The sequence below is a fragment of the Anguilla rostrata genome, chromosome 2 (assembly GCF_018555375.3).
Source record: "Anguilla rostrata isolate EN2019 chromosome 2, ASM1855537v3, whole genome shotgun sequence".
NCBI lineage: Eukaryota > Metazoa > Chordata > Actinopteri > Anguilliformes > Anguillidae > Anguilla > Anguilla rostrata.
This window is the reverse complement of record NC_057934.1, coordinates 46,551,184-46,565,894: the sequence shown is the minus strand read 5'-3', so window position 1 is coordinate 46,565,894 and position 14,711 is coordinate 46,551,184. Positions and strand designations below refer to the sequence as shown.

General features: G+C 44.1%; 1 protein-coding gene across 1 annotated transcript in view; it reads left to right on the top strand.

The window, feature by feature from the left end:
• LOC135248572 (lethal(2) giant larvae protein homolog 1-like) overlaps nt 1-14,711 on the top strand; it is a 57,823-nt gene that overhangs the window by 17,550 nt on the left and 25,562 nt on the right. The window contains exons 3-10 of the mRNA XM_064323365.1: nt 2,400-2,481; nt 4,291-4,421; nt 6,146-6,292; nt 8,882-8,963; nt 9,764-9,991; nt 12,043-12,183; nt 13,317-13,452; nt 14,501-14,555. Of these exons, the coding sequence (XP_064179435.1) occupies nt 2,400-2,481; nt 4,291-4,421; nt 6,146-6,292; nt 8,882-8,963; nt 9,764-9,991; nt 12,043-12,183; nt 13,317-13,452; nt 14,501-14,555 (1,002 nt within the window). The remainder of the gene's footprint in view (nt 1-2,399; nt 2,482-4,290; nt 4,422-6,145; nt 6,293-8,881; nt 8,964-9,763; nt 9,992-12,042; nt 12,184-13,316; nt 13,453-14,500; nt 14,556-14,711) is intronic.

Below are 14,711 nucleotides of genomic sequence, written 5' to 3'. Positions count from 1 at the left end.
TTCTTGGTTTATTGATTTTGCTAACGCTCCGCATTTTATTGAATGCATGAAACCGTGTTTGTGCCCAACCAACCAAGATGAGGCGTTGAATCCTCTTTATTCTAATTTTTGGCTGTTTCTTCCCCCACAGCAATTGTACAACCATGCACACACTATAATCACTGAACATAGACGTTATCTAATTATTAAAGTATTCTCAAACAGTCTGAAAGCCATATTTTCTTTTTAATTGGATATGTCCACATGAATGCTATTCAGTATACTAATTAATGTAATGCAAATGTGTTTTCAGTAATGGCACTGGTAGTTCTTCGATTTGGCTGAACTGTTTGATCTATTAAAGCTGTTCATAAGTTAGCTACAACAAGCTATTTTTGTTTTTGTTATTAGTTGTGTGACTCCAAAGCAGCAATATTGCACTGGCATGTATGCCATCTGCCAAGTTACCCCTTGGCTGCGCGCCATGTCCCATACCTATGCAGCACAGAGAGTTTGGAACTTTTCAGGGCTTCCTACAGAAATAACCGCAATAACCACAGACTGTCAACCCTTAAGAATATTAACTTCTGTATCTTTTAACCTCATGTAAACATTGAATTCACAAATAACTTCACATGTCCACACTATAAAGCCCCAAACTTGGGTAATTTTTTTTTTTTTTTCGTCTTTATTCTGCCAACAGCCAATGTTGTTTCTTGCAACTTGGCCTCATTTTGATATCCATACTTTTAACAGCAGTACTAGGTTTTGCTCATTTTAATTAATGACTTATGGACAGTGCTTTGAGTGAGTAACTTGGCATTTTGTGTGTTGAAAACATGTTTTTGTTGATAACATTTACTACTATGTTTTTACAAGGAGTGTACTTTATGTAGTCTGCATGAAGGAAACATGTAGTCACACTAATCATTTTCTCATTATCAGACTGGTATGTTCTTGATCTCATGTGCTCATTGTGCAAATCCTTCCCTATCCAGTAAAGAAAATGCTGACAAACCAGCAAACAGATTGACATCATTTGAACTCTACAGCCTTGTGCTTGTGTGATACCTAATTGCAGTCTTTACTGTCACTGGGAGAATAGTGGTAGTAATAGAATGTTGTAAGATACTTTGGTAACGACTATTGATAGCAATCCATTTCTGTGGCTGCTCTAGTGCATCTTGCAAGAGGCTGAGAGCTGAAAGATGGTGTCCCAGAGGCGTTAAAATGTACTACAGTTTGATTTGTACTTGAAGAATTTTGTTACTCTAGTAAATTAGGTGGTTTCTTTAGCCATAATTCAGAAAGTATCCAGCAGTGTGGTAGTGCTAGGGATTATAATCAGAAACGCTTCATACCTTTTTTTTCATGCCTCTGTTCTCTCCTCACTTCCTTCACAGTATGGATTCCAAAGGGTACTGTTGTCTGCATTAAGTCACAAAAGAAGCAAAGCAAATTTAAGAACTAAATCTTTATTTTGGCTGTAAAGTAGTCTGGGCTTCAAAGCCTTGTTATTGCAGTTCGCACCATAAATCTGAAGCATGGTGCATGCAGGGAAATCTGTCTTTATGGTTCTGGATTAAAAGGTTATCACTGAGAGGGAAACACATCTGTAATTTGAAACCACTGTGCAGTTGTTCGTGTAAAGGGGCTTTAAAGAAAAGCCCTAAAATGGAAAGCAAGAACAAATCTGTGAAGTCCATAATCTAGCCATTATATGATGAAAATTGATACAGTATAATGGTTCGTTGCATTCGTTTGAAGTATATAACTGCTTTGTCAACAAGTACTTTATGTTTAATGTGAATATTCCCATGTGAATAACTATAGTTATCTGCTTTCAGTTTTGTTACATAACCACTGTATGCAATCCCCAAAGAATTGGCCGTCCTTCTGAAGAACAGAACGGAAGTGTTATCATAATGATCTGTGTACATGTTCTGCTTGCTTGGGAACCTGTTAATGGAAGTTACATAAACTGCAAGTAGAATCAAATCAAACTTTGATTTGAGAATATTTCTTAACAACGACTCTAACTATGTTTGCTATTCTATTGCCCATTTGATGCAGGCTGATTGAGCCTACTTTCCAAGGAGAGTTTATAGGAAGGATGTCGAACAGGCAATTAAACGAATTTTAAATGATCTTGATAACATGTATTACTGTGTGTGCCAAAAATACTGTTAATGAGGGATTTCCACCCCTAGCACCCAAGGATGCAAGGTATGCTGTACACTCAATGATACATCTAGCTATTGTGTTGCTTGTCTCGGTAGTGAACACCGCCGGTCTGGCTGGTGAGGAAGGTTCTGTGAATGCACCGGAGAAGGTAGACTACATGTGACAGCGAATGGCTTAACTTTCGACATCCAAATTCACTCAGGTTTTTGACTGTTTCCTTGACCATGCTTCCTCAGTTATGGGTCCCCTGGCGTCGAGTTCACAGGTCTGCACAAAGACACAGCCACTGTCACGCAGATCCACTTCCTGCCTGGACAGGTAAGAGCTTCTCTTTCTTCAACAATGGAACTGTTTCCTCTGGAATTATACTGCTTTTTTCACCAGTCGTTTGGCACAGATTTGTATCTTCTACACTTTGTAGTACTTTATAGTTGGTCCCATATCTCTATCTGTTTGATGCTCTTGCTAGCTTATGAGGATCGAACAGCTGTTGCAACAAAGAAGTTCCTCTAGGATTTTCTCTATTGTTTCTTGAAACAACTCCTTTTCTTATTGTGAATTTAAAGTAGCACAGCTGAAGAAAACACTGAATTACAGAACTTGCCTTTTTTGGCTTTATATAGAGATTGTTACACAGTAACAATACACATAGTAGTTTCCATTGAAATGGAAAGACTTGAATGCTGTCTTTTGTTCTAGTGACTTTTATCATTTGCACCACAGAAACATTTAAGATGCGTCATGATGTTGAGAATTGTTTTCAATGTCTTACTAAATGCGATTTACATTAAGGGCCCTATTTGGTAGCGAACCCAATGAAAAGTTCTATGCCTGGCACGGGGTACCTCACGGGTCAGTTCTCGCTAATTGGGCTGCTCGGCAAAATTGCATTAAAGTGCCAATGCATGTATAATTGAGACATACATCCAGTGTGTTTAATCCGTGCATCAGCGATGGTGCCTTCCATATCTTTGCCACATTGCAACACAGCAAAACTAGAAATAATCTATGTGAATATCTGTTTCATTGTATATGTGAGGTAATACTTGAATTTCTGTATACTGATGCACTTTCTAACTTCTCAGCTAACACGAATGTTCTCACAATGCTGTTGTCATGTAGTTGCTAAGTTTTAACATTAACAAAGCATTGCAGTAACATTGTGAGAACTTTTCATGCTAGCTGGGTTGGCAACTAATTTATGGAGAATTGGAGAAAATATTCATGGAGTAGTGGGCAATTTTGTGTTGAATAAAATTTTTTTTAATTTTTTTTAAATTAATTAAATTTTAAGCATTTAATTTAATTTATTGTGATGGTAAAGGTGTGAGTGGGGGCATAGATCAGTTTTAATGGGCAAGAGGGCAAAATGTGGAAAAAGCTCAAGTGGAGTTAATTTTTTCTGAAGGCACTGTATATGGATCCAGATGTTTTATTTGATAGCCCAAGAACATCCATCATGGTTCCGTGGTTATTGTGCTATATTGGCAAGCTGTGAAGCTGTGGGTAATAGTAGCTTTTACGTTTTTAGAGCAAACGCTCCCTGTTTGATGTTTTTGTAGTCAACAGATCATACTATTAAGCTCCTGAATTAAATTTGTTTTTCACTGAAGCAATTTGATCTGATTTGGCAATTTGCATTTATAATGAACAGATCTTATAAAAGCACCAAATGCTGATGCTATTGCTGTGAGATATTAACAATTTCAGTGGGGTGTCAGCATTTTTCTGCCCGTCACTGTGGCTTTTCTTCGGTTACATTGGCAGAATTCCTGTTTGGGCTTGTGTACTTGCTTACACTTCCATGTCAACCCAGGCCCTTGTTGACTTCAGCTGTAAACATCATATCTCATTTGACTAGGAAGTAATTAATTTAATAGTTTAAACAAAGGCCGCCTTCAGAGTCGGTCAATATTTATTTGATTGGCTTTATTGCCTGGGCTGGTATGCAGGGACCACATCATTGCAAATAAATCATAACTCATCCAATCCAATCTCCTCTCCTTGGAACCCCATTAAAAAAGTGTCAGACTGCTTAGTGTGGAAACTGAGTGGAATAGAATATGCCGCTGTATAGCTGATCAGAGGGGCAGTGATGGTGGGTTACTGGTGTGTGTGGTGTTGCAGGGCCGCTTGCTCTCTCTGCTGGATGATAACACTCTGCACCTGTGGGAGATCAGCCCGAGAGAGGGCAGCTCGCACCTGGAGGAGCTCCGCAGCTTTATCCTGCCGGGGCGGCCAGGCATCGAGAGCACCAGGTAAGCCCACCCCCTACTGACCTGTGCATAGCCCTGTCCACCCCCTACTGACCTGTGCACAGCCCTCTCCACACCCTGCTGACCTGTGTACAGCCATGCCCACCCCCTACTAACCTGTGCACAGCCATGCCCACCCCCTACTGACCTGTGCACAGCCCTGTCCACCCCCTACTGACCTGTGCACACCCCTGTCCACCCCCTACTGACCTGTGCACAGCCCTGTCCACCCCCTACTGACCTGTGCACACCCCTGTCCACACCCTACTGACCTGTGCACACCCCTGTCCACCCCCTGCTGACCTGTGTACAGCCATGCCCACCCCCTACTAACCTGTGCACAGCCATGCCCACCCCTACTGACCTGTGCACAGCCCTGTCCACCCCCTGCTGACCTGTGCAAGCCCTGCCACCCCCTACTGACCTGTGCACAGCCCTGCCCACCCCCTACTGACCTGTGCACAGCCCTGCCACCCCCTACTGACCTGTGCACAGCCCTGCCCACCCCTACTGACCTGTGTACAGCCCTGTCCACCTCCTACTGACCTGTGCACAGCCCTGCCCACCCCCTACTGACCTGTGCACAGCCCTGCCCACCCCCTACTGACCTGTTCACAGCCCTGCCACCCCCTACTGACCTGTTCACAGCCCTGTCCACCCCTACTGACCTGTTCACAGCCCTGTCCACCCCCTACTGACCTGTGCACAGCCCTGTCCACCCCCTACTAACCTGTGCACAGCCCTGCCCACCCCTACTGACCTGTGCACAGCCCTGCCCACCCCCTACTGACCTGTGCACAGCCCTGCCCACCCCCTACTGACCTGTGCACAGCCCTGCCCACCCCCTACTGACCTGTGCACAGCCCTGCCCACCCCCTACTGACCTGTGCACAGCCCTGCCCACCCCCTACTGACCTGTGTACAGCCCTGCCCACCCCCTACTGACCTGTTCACAGCCCTGCCCACCCCCTACTGACCTGTGCACAGCCCTGTCCACACCCTACTGACCTGTGTACAGCCCTGTCCACCTCCTACTGACCTGTGCACAGCCATGCCCACCCCCTACTGACCTGTGCACAGCCATGCCCACCCCCTACTGACCTGTTCACAACCCTGTCCACCCCCTACTGACCTGTGCACAGCCCTCTCCACACCCTACTGACCTGTGTACAGCCCTCTCCACACCCTACTGACCTGTGCACAGCCCTGCCCACCCCCTACTGACCTGTATACAGCCCTGTCCACCCCCTACTGACCTGTGCACAGCCCTGTCCACACCCTACTGACCTGTGTACAGCCCTGTCCACCTCCTACTGACCTGTGCACAGCCATGCCCACCCCTACTGACCTGTGCACAGCCATGCCCACACCCCTACTGACCTGTTCACAACCCTGTCCACACCCTACTGACCTGTGCACAGCCCTCTCCACACCCTACTGACCTGTGCACAGCCCTGCCCACCCCCTACTGACCTGTATACAGCCCTGTCCACCCCCTACTGACCTGTGCACAGCCCTCTCCACACCCTACTGACCTGTGTACAGCCCTCTCCACACCCTACTGACCTGTGCACAGCCCTCTCCACACCCTACTGACCTGTGTACAGCCATGCCCACCCCCTACTGACCTGCGCACAGCCGTGTCCACCTCGCAGGCACAGGGCTTATTAAATGGTCTGTTTCGGGTTGCCCAGGTTTTGAGCAACATGTTTACATTTGTGTCACAGTGCCACTCGTGTGACTGTCCTTCTGTTGAAGACGGGCTCTGAGCTGTTATGCCTGGGTACAGAGGGAGGGGGCGTCCACTTCCTGGAGCTACCCAGCCTGGGCCTACTGGATACAAAATCTTTATTGCAGGATGAGATCATACAGAGGTGAGTGTCGGAGGTACCAGGCCACTGTACTGACCTGCTGATCCCAGTGTAGCTGAACTGTAACGGTTTTACACGCTAAAGTGATTCTTAAGTGGTTGAGTTTTCCTTTCAAGAAGAGATATAGAGAATCTTCACTTCAGTATAATTTTTGAGTTCAGTGCTTTTTTGCCAGGTCAACACAAAGTTGATTGATTGGCATTTGCCTAAGTGCATCCATCCATCCATTATCTATACCCGCTTATCCTGAGCAGGTGCTGGAGCCTATCCCAGCGTGCATTGGGCGAGAGGCTGGAATACACCCTGGACAGGCTGCCAATCTATCACAGGGCTGTCTTGGTGCAGCTCAGATTAAAAACAGAAACACAATCAATACAATATACAACATCACAAATACCCAAACTGTACAGATTCATAGTAGAAAAACAGACCATTTTGAAATTTAGATCATTTAAAAAGTTGAGGCCATTTAAAAAGTTAAGATCTGAAATATAGTGCCTTATGGGTTTGGGGATGGTTTTGTTCCTGAAGCGAGGCTTTTGCATTTTATGCACCTGAATCTCCTGCCTGATGGGAGGAGACTAAAGAACAAATTTGCCGGGTGAGAGGGATCAGTGGTTATGCTTTTAGCCTTCCTCATTATTCTAGTATTACAGTGTGAAGAAATTGAAGGTAGACTGCAACCAGTAATTTTTGTTGCTGTGTGAACCACTTTTTCAAGCTGGGCCTTTCCCTGCGTGGTTGTGTGTCAGTACCAAACAAGTATGAAAAAGGTCAGTGCGCACTCAATCATAGCTCTTAATCTTTGCTTTCTGACTGACACCATTCTTTTTCAGCTGTTGAAGGAAACTGAGTTGCTGGTGAGCTTTACTGACTGTTTGGCTGGTGTTTTGTTCCCATGATAGAGATTGGTGGATGGAGGTTGCAAGGAACAGGAAGGGGGGGAAAAATCCTTTAGCTGAGATGTTGACTGCTCATTGTTCTCAGCACACCACCGAACCAGCTCCTGTACTTCCTTACAGTAGTCCGATTTGTCATTGCCAGTTAGACCTGCCACAGTTCTATCATTGGCAAATATATACATCATAAGAGTGAGAGTGTGATCTACAGTTCTTTGTGTACCAAAATAATAGAAGTGACAAAGCACAACCTCAGGGGGCATGCATTCTTTGGCAACGAGACATGCTTGCCAATTTTGACAACTTATTTCCTGTCAGACAAGAATTCCAGGATCCAATAGCACAGTAACTAAGATCCTCTTTAAAAATGATCTATATGTACCTTTTATAAACAAGCCTTTCGACGTAATTGACTGATTCGATTCAATTGTCTGTCTATACATCCATACTTGTGGAAAGCTTTTAGTTGCATGTATGGATCTTAGTTACCAAAATGTGTGTTTAAGGTGGATTATTTTCCATGAAGGTATTGTAAGAAGATTTTTTCTCAGTGCAGTTCAGGTGACAAAAGGAGCATTGGGATGTATATGAATTGAGCTGAGGTTTCTAGTACCAAGCATAAACTCGTTCTCTGTACTAAATTCCGTGCGGTGGTCTGATCGAGCTGTCGTGCTCCAAAACAAGAGGCTGCAGTGAGCCCAGCCCTGTATTAAGATGCAGGCCTTAGAGGCCTGTCCTTGCTGCTGGTTGATTTTATGGGGAGTCTCCTCTCACAGCGCAGCTCTGATGTGGACTGAATCCCAGATCACATCCTGCAGTTTTTAGGATGTCAGATTTATCTATGCAGGTGCAGCTTGGGTGAGCTGTGGGCCTCTCTCAAACAGAGCAAGCGCCATTGACATGCTCCCAGAAAGCACAGCTTGCCAATATCATAATACAACTGCATAAATTTATACTCCGGACTAATATTATTTAATTGCTCAGTATGACACTAGTTGGCATTATAATATTCAGCTGGACTTTGATGATAGTGGCCAGCTATATAGAGGGCTGGTGCGGTTTCTTTTAAAAATGAGCAACAGAACTTAATGTAGGAAACTACATCAGACAGATTTTTCATGCAGTGGAAATTTTTGAGGTGCAATTGGCACGGATGTTTCATGCTGTTTGTGGATGTTTTCAGCATATTACTTTGGAGTTTCATTTCAAGCAGTTTTGTGTTTTGCCAGGGCTACAATAGTAGAGCAACTGTGAAAGGCCCCAGGTTTCTCTATGTATGCTCAAAAAGATGTAATGCGAGTAAAATGCTTGATTTGGACAATATTTGGCACAGGGGTATGTTTGCCTGTATGTGAAATTGGAGAAAGGACATTTCTTTGTCGCTCACTGATGGCTGAGCTTTGCCCTAGTGTGCGGGGTGGCTGCAAGTCCATGTGGAGGAGGAGATTCTTACAGGAAAGCCAGATCTCCTGGAGCCTGTCCAGATGAGAGAGAGAGACGGAAGGATGAGACATGTGGGAGGATAGGCAATTAATCGCATCTTACCACATGATTATACCGCAGTGAATGCAAGTTCTCTTTGTATGATTCTCATTCCTTTTTTGCATTACTTTATCTGAATGATTATGGGTGTACATTGCAGCCCTACAGGAAGTTGCTTTTACTGTCGAACTGTGCTGCTTTACTTCTGTAGCTTTCGGGTGAGGAAGGAAGCCGGTGTAAAAATGCCTTACTTGTCCGTCTTTAATGCTGAACGGGGCGACATAGCTCAGGAGGTAAGACCGATTGTCTGGCAGTCGGAGGGTTGCCGGTTCAAAACCCCGCCCTGGGTGTGTCGAAGTGTCCTTGAGCAAGACACCTAATCCCTAACTGCTCTGGCGAATGAGAGGCATCAATTGTAAAGCGCTTTGGATAAAAGCGCTATATAAATGCAGTCCATTTACCATTTAGATGTGTCGTAAGGTCAAATAATGCAGGCACAGGAAAGCCATTAGCCAATGTATATTGAAGTCTGAAAATGGAATTGGGATCATGTTGGTTTGCAGGCTAAGATTGTCTACAAGTGCTACAAGCACTTTCTGTAGGGATGTGTGAAATTTGTATGGATTTTGAGATTCTTAAATGTTTTGGGGGGTTTTTTGCCACTCCCTTTCTCTTTGTCAGGTTGACGGCTCAGATTCACAGAAGACAAATTAGCAGACACCCAGCCGCCCCTCCCCCTCCGGCTGCTTCTCCCCCAGCCGTGACACTGGAGTGGTTATGAGCACTGCACTCCTGTCATTATTCTCCTGATCTCTGCAGACAGAGGGTGACTAGCACACGATCCATATATATCCACCGGAGATGTGGAGAGTGTCTACAGTCCCTGGAGAGGTGAATAATCCTGCTTCTCCTGGGCTGCCTCCACTGGGCCTGTTGTGCTGTGCCTCCTCACTGTGACAGGCTTCTTAAGGAATTGTCAGAACAGGAAGAGTGGGGACTGGCAGAGGGGCATGGATGTAGTAGAGTTGGGGCTCCCTGCGGTGTAATACTTATTGTGGGGCACTCCCTTTTTATACGGGCTCTTTATTTTAAGTTTAATGAAGCCGATGAGAAGCCTTTATCTGTTTTCTCGTCTCCTGACCCTGCTCTCTCCGTGTTTGGGTATGTTGTGGGAGGAGCCTGTTTCACGCTGGCCTCAGTCGCTTTGATCTCAGGGGATCAAACGTCCCCGGGCGCCGTGGCCTCGGCCCTGCTCACACCTCCAGCTGCGCCTGTCCCTCCCCCCCTCAGGAGGGCCCTCCGCCTCCCTTCATCGCCTTCTGTCTGACCAAGTCACCGAGTTCATGTGTTATTGGGGGAAAGGTTACTATCGGTTTTGGTTGTTTTTTTTGGAGTACATCTTCGTGAGAGTTTATCATGTCTTGTGCTTTCGAGCTATTGAAGACACTTAAGCTTTTGTCCCTTACAAGAGTATCTACTGTTCTTTTCTACAGTACTACAGTAATTATAATCTTTGTATGGCAGATGAGTTTTTTTTGTATATGTGGGTAGAAAAAATACTGCTATTAAGCTTTCAGGACTTTGCAGTTATTTGCCATGGTTCATTATGGTGCCAATTAAACTGACTTCTTAGTCCGTAGCCTCCATTTAAAGGGTCTGCTAAAGCTTGAAGTAAATTACAGCTTCTACTGTGCGATAGCGGTGCTGTAGCGCGGTTGTCTCTAATGGCAGGTTTCTTTCGCTGTTGCGACGAACCCCTGAACCCCTCATTAGCCGATCTCGTTCAGGAGCGTGCCTCTCTGTTAATAAGCGCGTGTCGGCTGGGAGCCTGTCTTAAACAAAGTGCCTTTGTAGCAGCTGCTGAAGTGTGGCTAAAGGAAGCAGTTGGGCATAATGCATGGTTTACTGGCTCCATTCTGGTTTTTTGCAAGATGGTGGCTTTCCATTCAAATGTACTTGAACGGGGAGCATGATTTGAACCAATAGTATATGCAGTTCTAAGTAATTTGTAATGTTTTATGAATATCAGCAGAATAATATCTATAATTCAATTGTTTTGCTCGACATTTATGAAACATTACTTGCTTCCCTTTTTGTCAGTCTGTCAAAAACATAAATGTTTCTTATGAAGTTATATCCCATGGGATTAAGCTGTCAGCAATAAGGATTGAAATGGCTAAACTTAGCCAAAATAGTTTTGCCCCTTGTAAGATAAGAGATAAAATGAACTGTGACATTAGGTGTCTGGTTTCATAGTTCTCCAATCAAAAGAGTGTTGAATTTTTGCCAGTCATGGCTAGTTGCACCTCACCTGGAGTCCAGCCACTGAAACTCAATTGCGTTCCTCCTCTCCTTTCTGCTTTCCCCTGCCCCCACATGGACGGACCTCATCCCTGCACAATGAATGCAGCGCACATTCCGCCCTTTGGCAATGGGCCAGGGCTCCAGATTAGCCAGCCCTCCGCCGCGCTCCGATGTGCCCCCACATTCTTCGACAGGATGTGGCGCTTGGCACCGCCGCCTCATATGCAATTCAATTTCACGCTAGCGCAAAATTCTTTTAATGCTACATGTCAGTGCTTTCGAGCTCGAGTTCATATCTGGTCCTGATGAATGTTTCTCTCAAGAGCAAGTCACATAAGGGTTGGGCTGAAATCAGTCTGAATAACGGAAACCCTGGACCGCTAGTATCCTTTCCTGAATGTGACCTTTGTGGGCTGCGAGCTCAATACGTCCCCCTCGAATGCAGGGGACTTGTCTCAATGCAGAGTAATGATCATAATTGGTATTCTGGTGGGTTTTGCCAAACAGCTGAGTACACATACTGCTGCTTGCATCTGGCCAGGAAGTGATCTCAAAGCATCCCTATTGCTCAATCTAGCCATTATCTCTGATGTGGCTGGGCTTTAACATTCAGGACAAAGGTGCATTCAGACGGCACTGCACTCAACTTTTGGATAATTCATGGGAGGATGTTTACGGATGGAATTTGTCACACTTAAGAATTTGGCATCACTCTTCTCAGAAATATTGCAACTATCACAAGCTCAGGACTTGCTATTTTTTGAAACGTGATCTGGATCAAGAGTCGGTTGCATGATCGATAAGGGATATAAGTCTAGACACGGTGTTTCATTAAAAAATAATAGATTCTGTTTTGGATATCTTAAACATGTGTGAGCTATAAAGCCATGCAGTCAATACTACTGAATGAACAGGCATGATAGGACGAAGTTCGAATGTGGCTATACCAAGTCAGTGAATTTTGCAGGTCATCAACGTACTTTTGGTGGTCACTTTTAGCTTTGGGAGATGAACTTGGTGATGACTGTTTTACGTGACTTTAGATACACTTTGTGTCACGTCAGATAGGCCTTGTTACTTGCTCCGACGATACAATTGAATCTGGCCGAGTCGTGCAGGCCGCGTGCCCTGACATATCCAAGCAGAGGTCTGGTGGTACTGTGGGACCAGAGTACGCGACAGGTGGTCAACCTGTTCTTAGGGAACCAGGTGTGTGGTCTTGCTGCCTCCCGGCATTCTCCATATTTTGTTTGTGTGTCTCTGAGTGTGTGCGTAAGTGCACGCCATGCACATGTACGCTACGCACATATACACACTGCATATGCATACTCGCATGTAGTTTAAACGGGGACTAACCACTGCAGCTGCTTCACCTGTACTCATTCAGTTACATCACGCATGACTTCAAGTGCGGTCTGACTGACAAGGATTTCTCCAGTCTGCTCCTGGAGCACACACTGTACAGAATCTGACTCAAGTGTTTACCACAGCGTCTTCTGTAGCTTTTTTAAAAAAATTTTTACAATGGCTGTCAACGTTACTGCTGCTCTGCTGTCTCACCGGCGACAGACGAGAAGATTCTAGAATGGCATACTATTTATGCCTTATTGTGTTGGTTTTATTGATAGCATTTTATTTTAGTTAATAAGAGAGTCTTACAAATGATTTTTAAAATTTTTTTATTTGTTTTGTCTGGTAAATTCAGTACCGAGGGTTGGTGTCCTCAAGAGCAGGGGTTGAGAGCCCATATGTGGCCCTTGGTCAGCATTGTGACCATATTATTTACTTTAAATTTAAGTATAGCCTACTTGCATATATATATATATATATAGGCATAGAGCCTTGAATATAAATGTAAATATAAAAAAATAAAGCAAGCATTGCAAATGTTTTCATCTTTAAATTTAAGGGTTGCTTTAGTTGTGATCTCCTAAAGCCATATGTATGCATATAGCGTTAATGAATAAAAATGTAATCATAGTGAATCAGTTTAGGTTTTAATTTAAGTTTGCAGTCTGCCTGTTTCTCGTGATTAGAATAAAATGAAACTTGAATGAAAAATGGCACTAGTTAGTAAATTAATAGATTAGTAAATGTCCTTCGTTGTGTTTGTCTTAGTTTTCTATAGTTTTCTGGTCAAGACCCAGCCAAAGCTGACATTGTGTGCGTGTGCGTGTGTGCGTTCGGGTGTGTCTGCGCGTGTGTGTGTGTGTGCACGTGCACGTGCATGTGTGCGTGCATGCGCTCGGGTGTGTGTGTGTGTGTGTGCGTGTGCATGCGTTCGGGTGTGTGTGTGTGTGTGTGTGTGGCTGTTCTACTGCCTTGTGCATTTGGGCGTTCAGCAGTTGGAAAGCCTGTCATGGGAGCGCAGCGGCAGGACTTTCGTCAGCTCCCACAGTGACGGGGGGTACATGGTGTGGGCAGTTAACAGCAGCAGCCCCCGCACCCAGCAGCCCATCACATCCACCATACCGTACGGTGAGCACCTGCACCCGCTGCCCCCAGTGCAGAACAGCCGAGATACACAGCCTTCAGGCCATGCAAGTGTGACTACACGTCAGCCAAGTGTCTATATCTGTCTGTTGTTTGGCATAGTAGTAAAAAGAATGTACATATACATAATTTGGTATGCCAAACATCTTTTTGTATTTGTGGAGACATGGCCTATTGCAATTTTTTAAAAATGGTGTCTGCTGAATATTTAAAGAGATTCCTATGAGGTTGAAGTGCAATTCGCTACATACATCTTTATGCGTCATGGTGATTTTCAGAGCTTAGAGAATATACTTAAATTGAAGGTTGCATCATGGACATGTAATATTTATAATTATAAACTATATAATTATAGAAATGTATAAATATAGAAATTATCTTTTGAGTTTGTTGAGGGTGGAATATTTTCTGTATGAACATATTGTTGCATCTCTTCTGAATCTTAGTTTGTCTGTGACAGTTTATGAACTGGTGCTTGTGAATGGGCAGATTCTAGATGAGAATCATAGTTAATGAGATTTAGGGGAAGTCCATGAATTTGTCTGAAGTGGACTGAATGGATTACCATGGTAGGGTAGAAAGCTGAGGAAATTTAGAAGGGAAAGAGTCGCATGCAACAGCAGGGGTGGTATAGAAGATGGCACTATGAAATGGCATCATTTATATTTTAAATCTTGAAGATATCGCTCATAACTGACAAGCAAACATATGTGAATTAATTCATTTCTTTTGGGAGCTTTCATTTAATTCTCATTCTTTTAATTCCTTTTGACCTCTTAAATTGTGCATCGCATTAAAAAGTCTATTCTTGCTATTCATGCACATGCATATAATTTGAGGGAACAGTGTGTTAAATCTTCTCTGGTCCTTTAAGAATATAAATAAAAGTTAAGTGCTTTCACAACTAGGTGTTATGGTAATGGCACAGTTTTCCTGCCTGTTTGAATTGGTGACAACACGTGCTTAACTACAGAACAGTGTGCCAGTGTACCTGTGTTTGAGTTTCGACCTGCCGTTCTTTTCTGCCTCTCAGGCCCCTTCCCCTGCAAAGCAATCAACAAGATCCTGTGGAGGACGACAGAATTAGGGTAAGTATCGCTTTGCGTAATAGCAGACAGAAAACTACTAAAGTGGAGCGTTTCATTTAAAGGTCTGTTTCCATGTTTTCTTTTTATGATCTATGTAAAGCTCTGCTTAGTTCTTACAATGTTAACCATAATATGGTTTTGGGAATGTTATATTGT